The following is a 22,298-nucleotide window of genomic DNA, read 5'->3' as shown; positions in this document are numbered from 1 at the left end:
CTAGGGATTTCCCAGAGTCAGGAAGCCTCACGTGGGGCCCAGAAAATGGTAGACATTTGTTTGCTGGTCTTCCAGGGTCCATTGCCCTTCTATCACTTTCTTACTCCTAACACCAGATGTTCCTCTGGATATAGCAGCTGTAGACTTAGGTTAGACTGACCCCACCTTCTGTTTTGGAGTAGGGTCCTGCCAGTCTAAATCAATCTGCATAATCTGATTTCACCTGCCACTGTGATTTGTTTGCAGTTTGCACTGATGGGTACAGTCAGAGCAAACCTTAGGATATTTGTTCTCTGGTTGTAGGAACCAGTGGTTTCTATCCCATAAGTGAATGGGGAAACTGCGGGTCCAGAGCAATGGCAGCCATCTTGTGACCATGAGATGAGTCAGCCTGAAAACAAACCTGACACTTGAAAGAGTGAGGAGTCAAGAGAATCTCAGAGCAAAGGAACTAGAGCCTGATTAACTTTGCCTGAGGTTGACCCTACTTTTGGATAAATCCACATTATTCTGAAACCAGGCTGAGTAGACTTATCTTTTGTGCAGCTGAAGGTCTCTAACCCACTATGACCTCCATCCTCCAGGCTGTTATGGCTGCTACCCAAAAGTCCAAACCTACAGCCCCCCAGCCCATCACACATCACACCTGTGCCATAACCAACTCTTACTAATCGCTGATGATAGCTGTGCAACTGAGGATTATTGTAACCCTTTGCTTTCCCCAAAACATGTTTTGGATTTCCTTATTGTCTGGGCACCTGCATGGGAGTGTTTGTTGCTATGATACAAACACACATGTAATTTGTGTCCAACAAGAGTTGGACAGCTGCTGTGTCCCAGCTATGCAGTACTGTATCAGTGTATGATTGGAGCTGGGGCATGGGGAGGAGAGGCCAAACATCTCTTTGAGCTTCCTCAGACGGCTACACACTCAAGGTAAGAGACCTCTTTTCCTGGTGCTAAGACATAAGGTAAATTCTTGCCATGGTACTATCAGCCAATATGCTATGATGATATAGATGATACTTTTTATGTTATTCTTACTGAACACAGGCCTCTAGGATAATACCAAAGCTTGTATAGTGATTAGTAATTCTACATGGGGCCTCATAGTACATTCCAAGAGCCCAGTTCTGCTAAAACCAGATTCTGTGGTTGTCTCTTAATTTTGCACACACAGATGAGGCTTCACGGACACACACCAACTTCTGGTGGCAGAGAATCTAAGACTTCACTAGCATAAAATAGCTAAGATACGATGTCACTGTGGTTGTGCACAAAGCCAACAACTAGCCAACATTTCTAGAAATGTGAAGTCTCCTCCCTTCTAGGGTCATAGACAAAAGCTCCATTAACTATAGAACAATGAGTGGGTGAATAGATAGAGAACCAGCTTACTTTTTAGTCTTAGTCACAGGGTCTACAGCAGGGACCTTAGGAAGCTCCCTTCTCTACTTTGGGTTACCATTTCCCCATGAAAACAATGAGGAGTTTGGAGGTCTTGCATTCTGGCATCTTGGAAATCACTGAGAGTCACTCAGTTAGGTGTTATTGACATACCAGGTTCCTCACAGTAGTCTTTACATCTTTGTTCCTGAGGCTGTAGATGATGGGGTTGAGCATGGGGGTCACCACCCCATAGAAGAGGGAAGTGAGCTTGTCTGAAAGGTCCTGCTTGTCTGCCCCCAGGGGGTCCTTGGATTTGGGCTTCCCGTACATGAAGAGGATGGTCCCATAGAAGACGACCACCACAGTGAGGTGGGCAGAGCAGGTAGAGAAGGCCTTCTTCCTCCCCTCAGCTGAGGGGATCCTCAGGATGGTAGCAATGATGAACACATAGGAGACAAAAATGAACAGAACTGGGACCCCTAGAAAAATCACATTAGCCACGACCATGCTGATCACATTGATGGAGATGTCAGCACAAGCTAACTTCAGGACAGCCAGGATCTCACAAGTGAAGTGATTGATGACATTGTCCCCACAGAAGGGCAGTCTCATAGCTTGGGATGTCTGAACTACAGAGTTGGTGACACCAGCTGCCCAGGAGCCAGCTGCCATGGGCACATAGGCAGCCTTGCTCATGACCACAGGATACCTAAGGGGGTTACAGATGGCCACATAGCGATCAAATGCCATCATGCCCAGAAGCACACACTCTGTGGCTCCCATGGCAAAGGAGAGAAACATCTGCACGGCACAAGCTGAGAAGGGAATGGTTTTTCTGGGGGTCAGGAAGCTGTCAAGAATGAGGGGGACTGAGGAGGTTGTGTAGCAGATGTCCAGAAAGGAGAGGTTCCCCAGGAAGAAGTACATGGGTGTGTGCAGGTGCGAGTCAAGGACGGTCACCAGGATGAGGACCCCGTTGCCCAGCAGGATGACCAGGTACATCAGAAGGATGAGCACAAAGAACATTTTCTCCAGCCTTGGGTGGGCTGAGAGGCCCAGGAGGATGAACCCCGCCCCAAGGGAGGTCTGATTGGACCTGTCCATGACGCATCTGCTCTGTCACCTGCGGGAGCTCTCTGCAGTCAGTTTCAGCACTCTCTGACTCCAAAAGTGCCTGGGCAGCAGGGGAAAGATCCCCACCCTGCAGAGCCACTGGGGAATAACTCTGACAATTTGGTCATCTCTATAGGACTCTAGGAAAAATGTAGTAGAGAATAATATTTAACTTCTGCTTCTAGTAAGAATGAAGAGTTAAATTGGACAAACTCTCCTGCATATGACAATTAAAAACAAAAACTAGACCATGACATAAAACATCTGCATAAAGCATTGGTGAGGTTGTACGACCTTAAGAACCATAAGGTCATGATTCTGGGAATCGTGGAATTCAGAGAAATGTAGCATTTGAGGCTGTGAATTAACCGAGGCATTTATAGAATCTGGGGGTGGCTGCTGAGAGGCTAAGCAGCGCGACAAACAGGATCCTGAGGATGGGAGACAGGTTTTGAGGTGCGAGGCTCACCATGAAGGGCTTCTAACTATACTTCCTCCCTTTGGTAGGGCATCGCAAAGGGCAGCACCACGAGAGTAGGAGAGAATCTGAAGGAAACTTTGTTTACAGGTGCCGTAGCTCAGCTTCAGCTCTTCTCAAGCCCTGAAATTGGTTCTCAGTGGTGGTGCTTCCAAAATCAGAAGCAAATGTAAATCCATGCTGAAGGAAAGCTGCATCGCCCCAGTCTTCCAAATCATTTCCATAAAGAATTTTGCAAATACTACATCTGGCACACATTTAAAAAAGAGTAAGGCATGCAGGAGACAAGACCGCCTAAATGAAAACCATCAGAAAATCAAGCATCACTTTTCTTGGGACAGATGGGAGCCAACAGCTCCCCTGCCCTGGGTGTCACCTGTTGAGAGAATCAGCTCAGACCATGGTGCCAAGGTCTTAACATCTGTTGATCCTTTGGTACGTTTGGAGCAGCAAAGGGGCCTCCTGCGCACTGTGGCCACACTATGGAGAATTCTGACTGAATCTCCCTTCTTTTCTTCATTCTCCATCTCCCAGCACCAGAGGCCCTGGCTTTTCCCTGAGACTATTCACAAAGCCCCGAGACTCACTCTGTCACCATTTCTTTCTAGAAAACTTGAATCTCTCTTCAGACTAAGAGCTCCCCAAACTGGGATTTATTCTGGATCAATTAAAAAAAAACAACAACAAAACCTTGTAGGCCACATTGGGGGTGTTGGGCATTCAGATTTACCTGCTCTGTCTTTAAAAGATTCATGAACTTCCCATCCAGCTCACCAAGTGTCCTCAGCACTCCAACTGCTTCCTTGGTTATGTCTGGGGAGCTCAGAGACACACCTTGGCTCTTAGCATTGTAGCTGTGACCAAGAACGTGCCATCAAAAGTCAGTTCAGGTTGACAGACACTGATGGAGCATCTGCTCTGGGCCAGGCATCACTCCCAGTGGTGGGAGCCCAGCAATGAAAGGCACAGCCCATGACCTTGAAGAGCTCAAAATCTAGTGGGGAAAATTGTCAGGCAAATGGCCATGCCAACAAGTGATTGCATCCGTGGTAGCAGCAACCACAAGAATCACGTCAATGCTGCTGACAATGGGCCTTAGGATTTAGTTAGCAACGTGCTCCCTTTCCAATGCAGATAGCTCCTCCTGCCTTCCTCCTGGCCCTCCAGCCTGCACTTGGGTCCCCGAGTTGACGTGGGACACTGCACTTCCTGACGAGGCTCATTCACTCTGAAGCAGCTTCACCCTGGACTGAGCTGAAATTTGCTCCTTTGCAACTTTAATCCCTCTTCCAAATGCCAGGCTTCCAAATAGCTACAGATCGCTTGGCTTCAGCACAACGATAAACAAGAGTCAATCTCCCCTTTTCTCCTAGCATCTTAAAAACATTGATATATCTCTTTGAGGCAAACATACTGTTCAGGAATTGACTACGTGGCTGCGCAGTCTGGAGAATGGCCCCCAGCTTGGGGCTGGCTTCCGTACCCAGGACACACTGTTACTTGTGACGTACGTGTTGGGGCAGTAAATCGGTCCCAGCCTGAGCTGGCCCGTCCTCTCCCAAGAATGTGGATCATGTGAAGAAAATATTCCCTTTATTCCATCATCACCAGATCTAGAAATACAGCTCAATATTATTACTGAACTTTGGATTCTTAACTACAAAAAAATAGAGCCTCCCACACCCTCCATGGTTTTAATCAAGAAGGGACAAGTGCATGTGTGCAAAAGACTATGAGTTGTGTGGTCCTGGGCGAGCCCTGTCCCCTCTGTATGAAGTGGGATGAGTCCAGATGATCTCTCTTAGAGACCTTTGCAGTTTGCTGGGTCTATATGACTCTGGGAGAATAACACCATATCGATGCCAGGGCTTCTCCCCTTCCTGAGCTTCTACTCCATTACAATCAAGCCTGATGACAGAAATATAGCTTGCTAATGAAAATCCTGATATGATCGAAACCTGCACTTACCTGGATCAGAAATATGGAGAACAGAAGTGATCCATTTGTTTCCTGAGGGCTGGGAAGAGGCCACAGATCAGAAATAGCAACACTGGGTCTGAAGCGCCAGGGTGAGGGCTCAGAACATGTGACAAGGATGATGAGGGGTCCAGCCCGTCCTCTCCCCTCCACCTGCCTCCTGTGCTCAAGGCACAATCTCCAAAGGACTGGCCATCGCCTTTAGAAGATAATTTAAATTCTAGTGTGTTTTTCAGGACCATTTTAGTCCCTGAAGTCATTTAAAGTTTGCAAAGTGAGTGGTACTCAGTTTAGAAACTTCGTATCCTTCTGGGAGATCATCCCCAAGATCCAATTATGCTGAAGGCACTGGAGGAAGTTTGCTGCCTGCTTGCTTTTTCCCTCCCACCCCTCCTCCCTTCTCTCTAAACATCACAATTCTGTTAAGAGGGTCCAACAGCCTGCTGGGCAGTGATTCCAGGACTCACTCTGATTCCCAAGTCTTTTCTCCTGTGCTATGCCCAAGCCCATCCCCCCAACTCCGTGCTTAGGCAGTGGCTCTTAGGAGCCTGAGTGGACTTTTTCTTTTCCTTTTTTTTTTTTTTTTAAAGATTGTGTTTATTTATTAGAGAGAGAGAAAGAGGGAAGGAGAGAGCACGTGGGAGCAGGGTGGGGGGCAGAAGGAGAAGCAGACTCCTCCCTGAGCAGAGAGCCCCTGATGTGGGGCTCAGTCTCAGGGTCCAGAGACAATGACCTGAGACAAAGACAGACACTTAATTGACTGAGCCACTTAAGTGTCCCTTGAGTGGAAGACTTAGACTTTTCCTCTAAATTTCAACTTGTTGAATTAGGCCCTTGAAGCAACCTGCTGCTTTCTTCCTCAATCCTCACCCAGCATCTATTCAAATCACTTCCTTTCAGCTCCCTGTCATTTGTGCATGTGCTCTGAAACCTCTCGGAAGTCCCTGACAGAATGTGGCCAAGAACGGGGGGTGGGTCCAGAGAATGGGTACATTCCTTTATTCGGCCAGCAATCACTGGGTGTGTACTGCCCAGAAGGCAGGGATGTGCAGAGGGACCACCGTCTCCCCCTTCTGGATTGCACCCTCAGTGGCAAGAGAGGAACATGAAGAGAAATGACCAAGGGAGGACGTGCAAGAGAGGGAGAAGAGAATGCCCAGGTGCTGGGAGAGCCCAGAGGGAGGCAGGGGTCAGACCTCCTGGCGGGTGGTGGGGTTGGGGGAAAATGATCCAAAGTCCATCATGTGCTGGAGCTGCCTCACCACTTGTGTACATCCCTGCCCAATTCCCATTCAGTGACTTCGTTGGTTGCTTGAAATTGGTAGTGGTAGTGTTTATACCACAGAAATCAGCAAATGCTCCAGATCAGGGCTTTTTGACCTGGAGATCCTGTTGTTGAACTTGACCAGCACACCACTGGAGGGCATGAGTGACAACTGACCTGACAATGGGGAGTGGGAATCATCCCAGGAAGCAGCAGCTGCATAAACTAAGACACAGAAGAGAAGGTGCGGGAGAGCAGGTGCAGCCAGCAGTGCGGAATATGGCCGGAGTGTTCCGGGCAGGTGCTGCTGATGGGGAGGGAGGCGGGACTGGACTCTAGCTGGTCTTTGGGGGCATCCTGAGGAGATACACTTCTGTAAGGGCTCCAGAGGCATTTAGGGAGTTTAACTAAAGGTCTGCTGTGGTCAAATTTCCATCTGAGGTTGATCCTTCTGGACACTGTGTGGGGGAAGATTGGGGGCAGGAGGACAGAACTAAAGAGACAGGGAACACTAAAAGGCAAGTGAAGATAAGGATGTCAACTGGGAAGGGATGGAGGGGTAGTGAAGAGAGAGGTTCAGGAAATGTTTGGTGGATGCAAAATACAATCCTAGAGTTTGGTTGCATGTAGCAGGCAGGAAAGAAGGTAGAGTCACTATTTCCTGCTCAGATGATGGGTGGATGCTGGGGACAGGACTGAAGTAGAAAACACTGACTGGGTTGCTGGTTTTAGGAGACAAGATGAATTCATTCTAGTGCACAGTGTGCTCATGAGTGGAGACTCACTGACTAAACGTCTAGAGTGGCTGGAGGCCTGGGGTTGCTGGCCCTTCTCTGCCTCTCTGGATACAATTGCTACTGTACCCCCCTAAGAGATGGCCAGCAGCCCCCTGAAATGCAAAGTCAGAGTATATGGGATTCCCCCTTTCACCTCTGGGCTGCTAGGTCCCACTTACTCTATGGTGAGGTCCCTCAGACAAAGTGGATCCCAAGGATAGAAAGACCCCAGAGAACAGTGACCCAGAGGAGGTCCACAGGGGTGTGGATGGTCAAGGGCCAGGAGCCAGGGGCAAACAAGCCTGAGAGAACAGCTGACTCCAGAGCAGAGGGATTCTAGGCAGCCGCTTGGATCATTCACAAAAAACACCCTCCTCCTCTTAGATTCCTTCCAAAGAATAACTAGTTTCCAATTCTAGGAAACGTCTAGATGGACCAGTGCTTCTCAGACATTAGCATGCATCAGAATCATCCAGAGGAACACATACACACACACACACACACACACACACACACACACACACACACACACACACAGAGATAGAGGTGGACCCACCACCAGACTGATTCTGTAGGTCCAGGGAGGTGCTCAGGGGTCTGCATTATTTACAAGTTCCCACATGATGCCAAAGCTGCCTGTAGTCACACTTGAGGAGCACTGAGCTAGATTTCTTACAAGCCCTGTGTGTGGGATCTCAGGGCACTGAGATTAGAAGTATTGCTGAAAATGTTTGTCTTCATTTCTTCTCCCTGCCTACAGAAGCCCTAGTCAGACCAGCCAGGGAATCATTGGGTTTTAATTGGCCAAGACAAAGCTTTATGTGCTGGAAACATCCTTATTCCATGTGTTTGGGTGTGTGTAAATGTGAGTTTGCCAAAGATGAGTGGAGCTGACTGAAGGGGTACTCTGAACCCCAGCAACTCCCGCATTTTGTAGGGAGGTATCTGCTTATTGTGGCTTCCTGGGGACAAATGTGGACATAACATCCATGGAATTCACAAGGCCTGTGACCAGATCCCTGGTCAAAACTTTTTAACCTTGCTCAAAAACGCTTCGAGATTCTTTCAGGAATCATTCTAGCACATTCTCCGTGAAGGCAGAAAAGAACCACCACCATTTCGAGATAAAACCAGGACTGGAATCAGGTGCTATAAGGTCAGAGAAACAGAACTTCCTTGAAGAGGGAAAAGGGAAGAGGCAGGAGGGAGAAGTTGTCTCCATGGTAGGTGAGAAGGTCAAGGCTTTGTTTCTTCATGGAAGGAGACTGCTCATACAGCAAGCACTCAGTGGAGACACAAGGGTATAATTTCCGAAGTCTGAATGCTGGATTATCTCAGTAATACTTGCCTGATTCACTGCTTCGTTCCAGTAAGCCACACTTACTGGGTATGCCCACGTTCTCCTGCCCCTCAAATTGTTTCCATGCTTTGTACCATGAAGCACTCAGGCCACAGGACTCACCTGACTAGACCAGTGGACTCCTGTTCTAGAGGCAGTTAACCTGCAAGCTCTCTGGCAGCCTATACTAGATGATGATTAACCAAACCCTTTAGATCTGTCTCTCAGGAGCTTGAACTCGAACACCAGGACATAGTCAGCAGCTGGTGGAAGGAAGGAAGGAGAGGCAGGAGAAACCACAGTAAATGGGCAGTTAGGTCTAAGAACCCAGAGCCATGGTAAGCTGAAGTCGAGTGAGAGGGAAAAGAGAAGGGGCTGATTAGGAGTAGGGCCAGAGTGGTTGAGTCTTCTGTGTGGTAGAGTCCTAGAGGCAGGGGACCCAGAGCTCTGCCTTAGTGGGGCCAGATCAGATTGACACTGCAGTGCCTGTCTAACGACAAGGCCCACCTGCATGAACCCTGTAATAACCCTTTGGCCTGAGAAAACCAAGAGTGAGGGAGAGACAGGCTCCCGGAGGCCAAAGATGTTAGACACCATGAATCCCAGGCTGGAGCCCAGTGATGGAGGGTCCCTCCACCTGCTCATAACCAGGTTTCACTCAGATTTACTTCAAGGGATCTTGAGGAGCATTAGGTGAGACAAGATCTAGGAAACAGTTATAAATTAATGGCAACTCTTATTAATATCAACATTTCACCATCATCTCAAATATAACAAAATCCAATAGGCCATAAACTCCTCGACCACAGGAACTGTTTTTCAGTCCTATCTTTATTACTAGTAATCAATGAGCAGGGCACACAAGATGTGTGAAATTTCAGATGACTGAAATGTCAGAAATGGTGCTGCAGCTATCCCGACCAGCCCAGACAGGCTCTCCTCCATGTCACCAGCTGCTTCCCAGCATCTGTGATTTTAACCACTGTTGACTCCTGTCTCCGCCTGCCTCCCTCCCAGACTAACCTCTAAATCCTATCAGTTCTTCCTCCTGCATGTCTCCCCCTGCCCTCTTGCCCCCGTCCCTGTTATTTTTGTCCTGGGCGAGTTCTGCATAGTCCTCCTGAGCACAGCCTCCTGGACAGCTCTGTGGCTCTCTCAGCCATGCCTGCTCTTTAGATATTTCTGCTCTGCCGGCTTGCTCTGAAGACAAATACCCATTCCTGGTCATCATGTCCCCCATTTCTATTCTTTGATACTTGGCACAAGGCTTGGTACATATGATATATTCACAGCAGTTGTTCAGAACGGCGGGCAGTTTGGTGAGAGGGACAGTGATGGGTGGGGGGAGAGAGAAAGAGAGAGAGGGAAGGGGAGAGAGAAAGAGAACGAACACTGGGTCACTGAGTGGAGGGGAGGAGGTTGGATGGCAGGTAATCTGCCTGACTCAAAGTTCCCCAGGAATATTTGAATCACTGAGGCCCAGTTCTTCTTCCTTCCAGGCTCTCTGAGGGCAATGACAGAGCCATCTTGGACCCATTGTTGTGATCTAAACCCAGTGGAACTCTGATTACCTGGCCAGAGGATGTTCTAAGCTGAGATTTCCTTGGAGTGAGAGGAGGGCGTTGGGTAGACTTCACAATAATGCCTAATTGGGTCTACGGGAATGAAGTCTAAATTCTGAGCCTCTCACCAAACTTTAAATTGCTTCTGGGATAAAGCCTGGCCCCAAAGCAACCCAGCCTTAATTCCTGAGAGAGCCATCATGGGGCCCTCTGGAGAAAGTGTGGAGTGTAAGGAAGAGGGTGCTGGGTCCAACAGCTAGGCATGGCTTGCCAGCCCATACAGGGTACAGTCTCCTTTGGGCTGAGGCTCTTGGCTGAGTCTCAGCCTTGAGAGACAGTCTTTGTCTCCTTGTCTCACTGAGCCCCAAGGTCAGGCAAAGGCACCGTGAGTAGCTGTAGCTTCTATGGACTGTGACTTGTGGCTGCACTTTGGACCCCTCTATACTCAGGGTCATTTAGAGACACCAGGAAGTCAGACAGTAGGTGACAATGTGCCCATGTTAAGAATGTGTATCCATATGTTGCTAGAGCAGCTCTGAGAGATAAGGTCTGTAAGGCCTGGTCATGGCTTGGTAGCACCCAGATGGGCAGGTGACACCAAAGACAGTCATTTCCCTTTGCTGGCAGCCTCTCCACTCCAGGGGGCCTCTCTTCCTGTGAGCCACAGACCCAGCCTAGATGTCATCCCATGCTGGGTAATTGCCAGATGATGTCTATGGCCAGCTCTTCGTTGTGCAGAGTGGTGGTGAGTGTGTGCAGGGAGGACTGGACTGGGGACAAGACAACTATTTCCAAAGCTTTGAAGGCTGCAGCTGTAGCCAGGGAACAGGTCTGTTTTGCATGAGCCCAGAGGAGTCTTAGGGCAAGTGGAGGAAGGGAGAAGTGAGAAGAGGGCAGATATCAACAGCCCAGCTTCCTGACAACAATATGTTGTATAAATGTTGAAGCAGGGGCAGAGAAATCACTTCCTTAAGAGAGGATCACTGTAACAGGTGGGTAAGAGAAGGGGACTGGACTGGTTTAATATCTGGAAAGTCTGCCAAGTCTCAAATTCTGTACTCCTTGGTACTAGCAGAGCCTTCCTCTAAAAACAATTCTCTATCCCTTAATTCCATATATCCCGAGAGAAGCTCTTTTGAGCATTGTATCATTACCAATCAGGAAAAACGCACCCCTTCTTCGGGGCCACATCTAATTCACAAACCTGTCTCCAGACCTCCGTTTCTCCACCTTTAAACTAAGAGGTCAGTGATTCTCAAGACTGGTTTGGATCTGATGTACATGAGTAGCATTTCTTTAAAAAGCAAGCAAACAAAAAACTAATCTCTGAGATCATCTCCAAATGTAAGACTCAGTGGCCTGTTTTTAACTGGCAGTCATGCTGTTTTGGGTCTCCTGCTACAGGCCCTGATGACATCTGGTGTTCCCAATATCTTTGGCAGTAAAATTGTGATGATCTACACTCTGGCTTGGATGTTCTAGGCAGCTGAGTAGAAGTACCTGTGACAATGTCTGCAAAGCATCTACGTGGCACTGGAAGGCATGTGACTCAAGGCCCCACTCAACTGACCCTGAGGGTGAGAATTATGAATGGGCTCTGACCATCAGGTAAGATTTCATTCCTTGGGCCAAGTTCCAGAGAAGCAGAGGTGCAGACAGGTCAGCTGCAGTCACAGGAGGCGACAAACAAGGCCTGTGCTGCAGGTCAGGTTTCTGGAGACGTTGGTGGGAGCTGCAAGTCGTCAGCTCCAGAAATTCAATTTGATCAGATTTTCCAGAGAAGAGGGTTAAGATCAGATGAAGTGATTTACACTAACTACATTCACAGAATACTGAAGTGTAAGCCAGATACTGTGTAAGAAAACTATTAAAGTAACTTTATGTTTTCAAGCCATTATATTCTCTTCGTATAAGACTGTGTTGGAAGTCCACTTATAGAAACTTGCTGGGCAAGGAGAGAACTAGATCCATAGGAATGGGCCACATGACATCAATGGCTGGTGTCACTGAGCTGTGCTAGTCTGAGGTCCCAATTATATGACAGAGACAGAGTTACTCAGAGGCTCCTGCTTCTCTGTAAAGTGTTGAAGACACACAGCATTTGCAGACATGTAATTTTTGCTTGAGGTATATTAATGTCATTGACTAGACAAAAATGTCTTTTATCTTATTAAGCTTCTTTGGATTTCCACATTCTGCATTTCATGCTTTTGACTGATACACAGCCCAACTTTAGATAACTTGGTCTTTTAGTTGAATCCCACAGGTTAAGTTTATTTACAATTTTAGGGACTGCATATTGTGATCCCCATGTAGTATATCTTTTTTTTTAAAGATTTTATTTATTTATTTGATAGACAAAGATCACAAGTAGGCAGAGAGGCAGGCAGAGAGAGGGAAAGCAGGCTCCCTGCCGAGCAGAGAGCCCGATGCGGGGCTCGATCCCAGGATCCTGAGACCATGACCTGAGCTGAAGGCAGAGGCTTTAACCCATCGAGCCACCTAGTCGTCCCTGTGATCCCCGTGTAGTGACTCAAGCAAGCCATCAGAAAACCAACACGTATTTCTGCCTTCAGTACTTTCAGGGATACAGGAGAGTATTTGAAATGGAAGCATCCAACCAGTCTGCTGTGACAGAATTTGTTTTGCTTGGCCTCTCTGCCCATCCAAAACTAGAGAAAACGTTCTTTGTGCTCATCCTGTCCATGTACCTGGTGATCCTGCTGGGCAACGGGGTCCTCATCCTGGTGACTATCCTTGACTCCCGCCTACACACGCCCATGTACTTCTTCCTGGGGAACCTCTCCTTCCTGGACATCTGCTACACAACCTCCTCAGTCCCTCTAGTCCTGGATGGCTTCCTCACTCCCAGGAAAACCATTTCCTTCTCAGCCTGCACGGGGCAGATGTTTCTCTCCTTTGCCATGGGAGCCACAGAGTGTGTGCTTCTGGGCATGATGGCATTTGATCGCTATGTGGCCATCTGTAACCCCCTTAGGTACCCCGTGGTCATGAGCAAGGCTGCCTATGTACCCATGGCGGCCAGCTCCTGGGTGGCTGGTGGAGCCAATTCCTTGGTGCAGATCTCCCTTGCAGTACAATTACCCTTCTGTGGGGACAATGTCATCAACCACTTCATCTGTGAGATCCTGGCTGTCCTGAAGTTGGCCTGTGCTGACATCTCCATGAATGTGATCAGCATGGGGGTGGCCAATGTGATCTTCCTGGGGGTCCCAGTTCTGTTCATCTTTGTCTCCTACATCTTCATCCTCACCACCATTCTGAAGATCCCCTCAGCTGAGGGGAGGAAGAAGGCCTTCTCTACCTGCTCTGCCCACCTCACTGTGGTGGTCATCTTCTATGGGACTATTCTTTTCATGTATGCGAAGCCCAAATCTAAGGACCCCCTGGGGGCAGACAAGCAGGATGTTTCAGACAAGCTCATCTCCCTCTTCTATGGGCTTCTGACCCCCATGCTCAACCCCATCATCTACAGTCTGAGGAACAAGGACGTGAAGACCGCTGTGAGGAACCTGGTGGCTCAGAAGCATGTCACCCAGTGACAGTGGGATACGTTGTGACCCACACACTCTGATCACTTGAGAAATTCAGTGCAAATTAATACTAGGTGAGGGGCAAAGGGAGTTCAGAGCCATGCTGCTTACAGAGTGGTCCATGGACCAGCAGTGTCAGTATCAGCTGGAGCTTTTTAGACACGCAGATTCCAGACCTACTGTTAACAAGATCCCTCCAGGGACTCATATGCATATTAACCTTGAGAAGTATTGGTTACAGGTGTGTAGTGGATGCTGGGGGGGTGTATCACCCCAAAACTACCCCTACCCCACCTAGGGGTGAAACTCCTCTTACCCTGGCTGTTGGGAGTGTTGGTGGCTGACTGCATGCAGTTGGGAGTTCCTGCGCTGGTTTGCCCTTGGGCCACGAGAGTTATGGGCAGTTCAAGTTGGCCCTCTGAGCTCACTCCTGCTTCTTCCATCTTTGCCCCATAGGTGTTGATCTCAAGAGCTCTCTCCTGCGTGAAAGTCTCCCTGTCAGGGTCAGCTTCTTGGGAAAGCTTACCTGCGACAGAGAACAATTGCCAAATCCCAGCACTGGCTCCTGAGCTGTATGTGTGACGGGCCTACGTCCTTCTCAGGTGTCTCCTATACCCTGGCTCCCAAGGGCAGTAACTGGGTGAATTCCTTTTGTTCAAGGAAAAAAATTATTCCCTAAAAATGATTTGCTAAGTTAAATTCCTATAAACAGATCTTAATTTGTACTTATTGTACAAGTGTCTTTACTCCTGAGCTGAGTCGGCAGGGCTGTCTTACCCCCTGCACATGAGGGTGCGGTAGTCAGGTGTGTGGGGTGTTTTCCAAGTACAAAGATACTCGAAGTCTGGAAAACATGTTGGCTCTTAACTACAAAACAAACACAAAACCCTTAAAAAACCTTAATAATTATTTATTTGCTTTCCTAAAAAAAGGAACATTATGTCAACTTCAGTAATGGATAAATGCTTATATTCATGAATCATATTTTAAAGATTTATTTTATTTACTTGAGAGAGAGACACACACACAGAGGGAGCAAGCATGCACAGGGTTGGGGAGGGGCAGAGAGAGAGGGAGAATCCCAAGCAGACTCCATGCTGAGCCCAGAGCCCAAGGCAGGGCTCAATCTCATGACCCTGAGATCAGGACCTGAGCCAAAACCAAGAGTCAGATGCTTACACGACTGTGCCACCCAGGCGCCCCATTATTTTAGAACAATCTGTAGTTAGTTACTTTCACTTTCCAGAGTTTTTATGCTTTTTGTTGAGAAATAATAGAATTATAAATTGAATCACTTGTAAGCCAAATAATTTTAATAACAAAAGTAGAAAAATCATTAAAAATATACTACAAAATTATACTTCAAGTGCTATTCAGGTGCATTTTGATATCATCTGGGATGGGACCTCCTAAAGTAAGAGTGTCCAGGCAGAGGGTGGGAGGGGGAGTCTTGAGATGGACCCAACAGTTCCAGATAGATTTGTCTTCAGTGCCTAAACATGTACTTAGCATACAGGTGCTAAAGGAAACACACCGATGTCTCTCCCCAACTACCTTTCAGCATTATCTTATCCCCCTGTACTCCTTGAGCTCAGAGACATGTGGCGTGTGGCTTGGAGATTTCTATAGACAGTCTAAGTGAGGGCTTGGAGGAGTTAAACTTTTTCCTAAGAGAAAATCCCAACACGCCAGTCCCTAGCCTGAAGCTGGTGGTGGTCTGTGGGTTATAGAGATCCCCAGCCAGGGGTCTCCAGGGCTACTTTTCCTCAGTCTTCATGAACATGACAACAGCATTGGTGGAAAGGGGCTGAACCCATGCCCTATAATGAAATCTTTGGGCATTTCCCCTGTGGTAACATGAACCATAATGTCCACATGGCTGATGGGGACATACATCAAACTCTGATACCAACTTCCATCTTCTTCGAACGGAGGGAGCATTAGTACCCAGAGTCTTTTATTAGCAAACCCACCCTGCAGATAAGACAGGTCTTTGTCAGTTGTTTTTGATAGAGATTAGGTTTCAATCCAAGGCTCCTCTAGCTCCTCCCTGCCTTCCCCCTCATCGACTTCTAAGGGAAGATTCCTGTCCTCAGGCCTTGTTGAGCAGGCGAGGCCAAGCTCTGTACTGCCTGACTCTCACCTCCTGAACCCCAGCTGAGTTTACCTGAAGGATTTTCGGTTTCCCATCACTAAAGATCTCTAACTAAACAAAAACTCTTAGCAAAATACTAGTTACCTAGTTCCCTGCCTGGCTGTGACTCCAGAGCAGCTTCTAAAACTAAACTTGGTTGTTCTCTCACCAAGCCCAGAGCTCTCTTCTGCCCTCATGTCCTCTGCTGCAATCCATAATCCTTGTTCCCCACGTTACTATAGCTTGGCAGGACACAGGAAGAGTTGCTTCTTAGTAGGGAGCTAAACTGCCCTGACCTCCTTCCTCTGACTCTTGCCTGCTCTGGGCTCCCATATAGCTTAGAAGCACCAGGCAATCATCTCTCAGACTGTAGCTGTCACTGGGACATTTCTGGAAATCAGAGGTGCCACCCTTGTCATTTCTGTCCTCTTTCTAGTGCCTGGTGCTGACCTGTGGTACATGTCTGTTGCTTCCTGTCTTTGAGGTTAAGGGTTAGAGCTGGTCAGCTCTGGATGGGTGCCGAGGGACAGCAGCAAGGGTCAGCTCCTGAAGCATAAATAGCGTGTCTGCCCAGTGTGTCTGCCAGGGCCTGGGCATACCTTCCACCTCTTGTTGGGACTCTTAGCCTTGCAAAGATAAGTACAAGCCTCCTTTAACAGATACCATTGTGGTAAAAGCACAGTCAGACTTTAGTCATCTCCTCTACTTCTGGGAAGGTTGGCAAGGAGAGGATGGGAATTTTCTAATCTAAGGAACCTCTCTTTTAGTGAGAGTTGAGATTTACAGTGTTGTCTACGACTTCTTTAATTGGGTTCATGGACACAGGCCCTAAACTCCTGTGAGGCTTTCACCAAACTTTAAATTGCTTCTGGGATTAAAACTGGCCCCAAACAACCAGAACTCTAAATTGCTGCATGGCTCCATGACAGAACCTATGGAGAGAGGGCAAGCGGCAGAGAACAAAGTGTGTCTGCCCCAAGCACGCAGGCTGGACATGGCTGCCAGGACCACTGGGAAACAGCAACTTGAGATGCCCTTCTGGCAATTATCTCACTGGGCATGGCGAAGGCCAGGAAAGGGAGCAGTGAGAGCTCCTTAGGCTATGGCCAACCCTGAATGTTCTTTACCTTGCTGTGAAATTTGAAGGAACGACTTAGCTCCAAGACAACTAAACAGAACTAGCTGCAGGTTTCCAGGCCCAGCCTCAACAGATAGAGCTAGACAGGGGATGGTCCAGGTGGGCAATTGAAGCAATCAGCTGTAGAGCCAGAAGCCTTCCAGCATCCTCTCTACCATGAAACCTTCTGTCCAGGTAAGCTCCCAACCCCATCATGGCCTCATCTCCAACTCCATACTGGATCTAGTCTGAGCTCTCTCTTTGGCCAGAACTTCTTCAAGTAGGTGGGAGAGGAAAAACATGGTTGAGAGTGGGGACCTGGTCACAGCTCCCATGTCTATGAAAGGCTTTGATGAGGGAAGGAAGGAGGCATGTCCTGGGAGTATAGGCCAGTGTAGGGATGGGGCAGGAGGTACAGTGTGGGGATAACCTTAGAAGAAGAAAGTTGTGCTTGATGTGAGGGAAAACCTTCCAGCAGTCAAGGCTGTCTGACAGAGGAATGATACAACATAGCTCAAGGTGTTCAAAACAGAAATGGGAAAATTGCATTTCACAGATGTTCATACAATTGAGGGGAAAGAGGCAAACCAGTTACATTACAACATTCCTGCCAAGTCTGAGATTCTCCAGCCAATAGTACTCATGTCTCTAAAAACAGATCTCTTTTTTTCCAAATGTTCCCAATTCTCACAGTTAATTTCCTCTGATAATTGCTTGAGGATATCTTCAGACTAGCAGAAATAGTTTAAGAGTCACAGAGGCAATGTGTGAAGCCCAGGGACCCCCCTCCCTGTCCCCCGCCCCAAGCTCTGTTATAAGGCAGACATCTTAGAGAAAGGTGTAGCATCTCTGTTTTTCTCGAGTGTCCTAGGGAAAGCAAGGATGACCAGAATTTCATAATGGGTCCTTCACTCCTCAGTAGATCTGCTCTGGCACAACAGGGGAGCACTCGTGAGCTTCTGTTTCCTCCTGTTTAACATGAGAAGCCAAGGCCAAAGGTTTCCTCTAATGTATTGGGTTTACTGGTCTCCGCAACTGGAGTAGATCATATGTACAATGTCTCTTTGGAGCGACCCCTCTGCAAGGCTGGATAGAATGGTCTGCTTTTCTGTGGGTTAGAAAGCATTACTGTGGCATTGCCGTGCCTTTAATGGTCAACGCAGGTATGGAAGGGTTTGAGTGGGGATTTGTAGACTGCAGAACAGCCACAAAAGCATAGAGCCTGCTCGCAAAGTCACAGATGCTCACACCGGGAGGCATGAGGGACATTTGTCCTTGGATTTTACACCTGCTCCCCAGCCCTGGGGCTGGTGCAGAATTGCAATGCTGTGGACAAAGGCCATGGTTACAGAGGGGGAATGTGGAAGTCCTTCCATTGGGGTCTCAATGAACTATTAACCGGATTTTCCCTACTGACAGTGCAATGAAGGGAGATCACCAGCCAAACTCACAAGAAATGAAGTATAAACCTGACATAAAGTCACAAATATAAATGGTAGGCAGGTCTTAATGTTCCTGACGTCTGCCCATCACGATCTCTCCATGTAGGACTCCACATGGAGCCAAAATGATAGTTACAAAATTACTATACAAACACAGAATTAGAGCCAGGGGAGGGATGCCAGGGGTTAGCATCACTGAGCATGACAGCCTGAAGCCCCCAAGAACACTGCAGGGACAATTGTGGGCAGGCAGGGCTGGTCAGAAGAGCTAGTTGGTGCCCTGGACCCATGTGAGCAGCACACCCTCAGGGTTCCTCTTGTGTGTTCCCATAGAGATCCTTCCTTCAAGTGTGTCAGTACTCTTGATTTGGCTACAGTTTTGCCATATATTGCGGTTTGGTTAGGCTTCCAGGGCCTGCTCTTTCTGCTTTTGATTTGATATATCCCAACTTTTAAGGTATTTCAGTGGACAATGATTTTTAGAACTTTGCTGCTGATATTATACACTGGCATGACAAAGGGTAAATTTAATTAATAAATTCTAGAAGGACCTCATTGTTATCCCCACATATTGATCCCTATAAACATGTGTTTGCTGTCCTCAGTTTTCCTGAGGGTGGAAGAGAGAATTTAAAATGGAAGTGGCCAACAAATCTGTTCTGGCAGGATTTGTCTTACTGGGGCTCTCAGATCAGCCAAAGCTTGAGAAAACATTCTTTGTGCTCATCCTGTCCATGTACCTGGTGATCCTGCTGGGCAACGGGGTCCTCATCCTGGTGACTATCCTTGACTCCCGCCTACACACGCCCATGTACTTCTTCCTGGGGAACCTCTCCTTCCTGGACATCTGCTACACAACCTCCTCAGTCCCTCTAGTCCTGGATGGCTTCCTCACTCCCAGGAAAACCATTTCCTTCTCAGCCTGCACGGGGCAGATGTTTCTCTCCTTTGCCATGGGAGCCACAGAGTGTGTGCTTCTGGGCATGATGGCATTTGATCGCTATGTGGCCATCTGTAACCCCCTTAGGTACCCCGTGGTCATGAGCAAGGCTGCCTATGTACCCATGGCGGCCAGCTCCTGGGTGGCTGGTGGAGCCAATTCCTTGGTGCAGATCTCCCTTGCAGTACAATTACCCTTCTGTGGGGACAATGTCATCAACCACTTCATCTGTGAGATCCTGGCTGTCCTGAAGTTGGCCTGTGCTGACATCTCCATGAATGTGATCAGCATGGGGGTGGCCAATGTGATCTTCCTGGGGGTCCCAGTTCTGTTCATCTTTGTCTCCTACATCTTCATCCTCACCACCATTCTGAAGATCCCCTCAGCTGAGGGGAGGAAGAAGGCCTTCTCTACCTGCTCTGCCCACCTCACTGTGGTGGTCATCTTCTATGGGACTATTCTTTTCATGTATGCGAAGCCCAAATCTAAGGACCCCCTGGGGGCAGACAAGCAGGATGTTTCAGACAAGCTCATCTCCCTCTTCTATGGGGTGCTGACCCCCATGCTCAACCCCATCATCTACAGCCTCAGAAACAAAGATGTGAAGACTGCTGTGAAGACCCTGGTGAATCAGAAATGCTTTGCCCAGTGAGTAGAAGGAAGCAGCATATCTTGTGATTCTGTGCACACAGATCACCTAGGAAATGGCTACTTCATATGTGTGGATTTGTTTGATGGTCCTACACATCAGTTCCATCATAAAACTGCCCAAATGATGCACATCAGGATGGGGCTTTCCCGAACGACTGATAAAGGGACATCAAGTCTTTAGAATAAAGAAGGGGTTGTGCTAAATCACCTAGAAATGAGAATAAGTGACTATTAAGTTTTATTTTTATTATGAAAAAAACAAGTAAAAATTAAAACTTCAAAAGAAAAACATACTTTCCTTGTTCCTGTGCAGACCAGCTGCATGTTGTATGTGCCATTATGTTGTTTCTGCTCTACTGTGCAATGGGGAAGGAGGGTGGCAGTGAGGAAAAGTCACTTCTTCATTGGTGTCCAAAATGAAAACCAACCTGCCATTTTGGAAAATCACCAACACCAAGACATCCCAAATGACACTACTTCACCCTTCAAGGAGCCCAGAGTGTTTGCTGTTTGATTATTTCCTGCTTAATATCTTAGAACCAATTTTGGGAACCCCCATCTTCTTTTACTGTACATAAAGCACATCTATTCCTACCCAAACTTATGAAGGGGGACTTTGTGTCAACACCAATCAAACTCCAGATATTGTAGGCCAAGAATAAAATTTCTAAAACTCTCTAGTTCACTATTACTACACTGCAAAGTTTATATTCTGAGTTCCTTTATTTCCCTGGAATTGATGTTTGCAATCATCCAGACCCCAGTGCTCAAACTCAGTTCCCTCGCTCTCTTCAGGATTTAGACTGGACACTGGCACCAGTTGCTAAAAATCTACTTGTAATTACCCTTGTGATTAAGAACATGGATTTTGGAGCCTGACTGTTGGGGAGGTGCCTCTGCCTGTGTAATTTCAGGTACATTAAAACAAAACAAAACAAAACAAAACAAAACAAAACAAAACAATATGACTTAATCTTGTAGACTCTAAGTTTTCTAATTTGCAAAATGGAGATAATTAAGCCAACCCCATGGAGTTATTGTGAGGATTAACTTAAAATAAAACACATGCATACACACATGCAAAAATATAAAATGCACAAAGGCTAGCAAAAAATATCTTCCAAATTGATAAATGAACATTATTATTATTATTGAAATATGTTAAATAACTCCTCTGTGGAAGCCTTATGACATTTGAAGAGAGAGTTCAATTCCACACTTAACTGAATCAATTCTAATTTATTTTTTTTAAAGATTTTATTTATTTATTTGACAGAGAGAAAGATCACAAGTAGGCAGAGAGGCAGGCAGAGAGAGAGGGGGAAGCAGTCTTCCTGCCGAGCAGAGAGCCCGATGCGGGGCTCGATCCCAGGACCCTGAGATCATGACCTGAGCCGAAGGCAGAGGCTTAACCCACTGAGCCACCCAGGTGCCCCCAATTCTAATTTATTTTTATAGCACGTTTTTGTTTGGTTTTCTAACTTATGAGCCAACAATCCCATTTCTCTGGGCATTTTTCCCGGTCACCCCTCTTCCTTATCCACATAGATGAGGTACTCATGTCTGTGCTGTGTGACACTGATCCTGCCTAAGCCAACCAGATTCTTTCTGTAAGGTTTTGGGGATTGTTGTTGATAACCAGGGAGCGGGTCACTGGATCCATAACACACACACTTAGGAGTTTTGAGGTAATTGTGTTTGCCCACGTGGACTGGGGTGGTGAAGAGAAAACAAGTTTGCAAAGAGGAAAAAATAAAAAAGAACAGCCAAAGAGCAAAGATGATGGGGCATCCTCATATGTCCCCAGTTCTTGGTTTCCAATTTTTCATAGGCCTGATCCATATTCCTGCACTTTTGCTTCTAAAGAACACTCCTCTATCTTTGCACTAGATAACATCTTCCCTAATCTAGATTAAGTTACTTTCTTTGAAAGAGAGCAACAAAGGTTTTATCCAATATGATTACCACCTTGTATAAAGCAGATAGTCTCTATAGTGTGCCTTGTGCAAAGAGCACCAGGCTACAAGGCACAGCAGAAATCTTCTAGAACTCAGTTTTAAAACAGCTGTTGTTGGGCACCTGGGTGGCTCAGTGGGTTAAGCCGCTGCCTTCGGCTCGGGTCATGATCTCAGGGTCCTGGGATCGAGCCCCGCATCGGGCTCTCTGCTCGGCGGGGAACCTGCTTCCTCCTCTCTCTCTGCCTGCCTCTCTGCCTGCTTGTGATCTCTCTCTGTCAAATAAATAAATAAAATCTTTTAAAAAAATAAAATAAAATAAAACAGCTGTTGTTAGCTCCATATGTAATGCTTCTTGTCATCAATTACTACCTTCCTGCTACGGTGGCTTTTCCCTCTGTGGATCCTATCACCCGTAAATTTGGAACATGTCCAGAAGTTCTGGGTTCAAATCCCTGCCCTCCCACATGGAGCCGAGAGACCAAGAGTGTATGCTCTGGAAGAATTTCCAGTATGTTCTTCCATACAATGAAGTGGGAGTACTAAATCTGAGGTGACGCCCACCTGTGAATTTCCTTGGATCTCTGGTTCTATTCTCTGGTGGGAG

The 22,298-nt window shown here is 47.3% G+C and overlaps 3 protein-coding genes across 3 annotated transcripts; 2 read left to right on the top strand and 1 right to left on the bottom strand.

Moving 5' to 3' along the window:
* Positions 1-1,548: 1,548 nt before the first annotated feature.
* LOC125083512 (olfactory receptor 13C7-like) lies at positions 1,549-2,493 on the bottom strand. Its single transcript, XM_047700192.1, has one exon. The coding sequence runs from the start codon at positions 2,491-2,493 to the stop codon at positions 1,549-1,551; it is 945 nt and encodes a 314-aa protein (XP_047556148.1).
* Positions 2,494-12,504: 10,011 nt separating this feature from the next.
* LOC125083515 (olfactory receptor 13C7-like) lies at positions 12,505-13,461 on the top strand. Its single transcript, XM_047700196.1, has one exon. It carries the CDS (start codon positions 12,505-12,507, stop codon positions 13,459-13,461), a length of 957 nt encoding a protein of 318 aa, XP_047556152.1.
* A 5,319-nt stretch (positions 13,462-18,780) lies between these two features.
* Positions 18,781-19,737, top strand: LOC125083511 (olfactory receptor 13C7-like). Its single transcript, XM_047700191.1, has one exon. It carries the CDS (start codon positions 18,781-18,783, stop codon positions 19,735-19,737), a length of 957 nt encoding a protein of 318 aa, XP_047556147.1.
* Positions 19,738-22,298: the final 2,561 nt, after the last annotated feature.

Source organism: Lutra lutra, chromosome 13 (genome assembly GCF_902655055.1).
Source record: "Lutra lutra chromosome 13, mLutLut1.2, whole genome shotgun sequence".
NCBI classification, from domain to species: Eukaryota; Metazoa; Chordata; class Mammalia; order Carnivora; family Mustelidae; genus Lutra; species Lutra lutra.
Note: the sequence above shows the minus strand (reverse complement) of the source record. Positions and strands in the feature narration are given on the sequence as shown.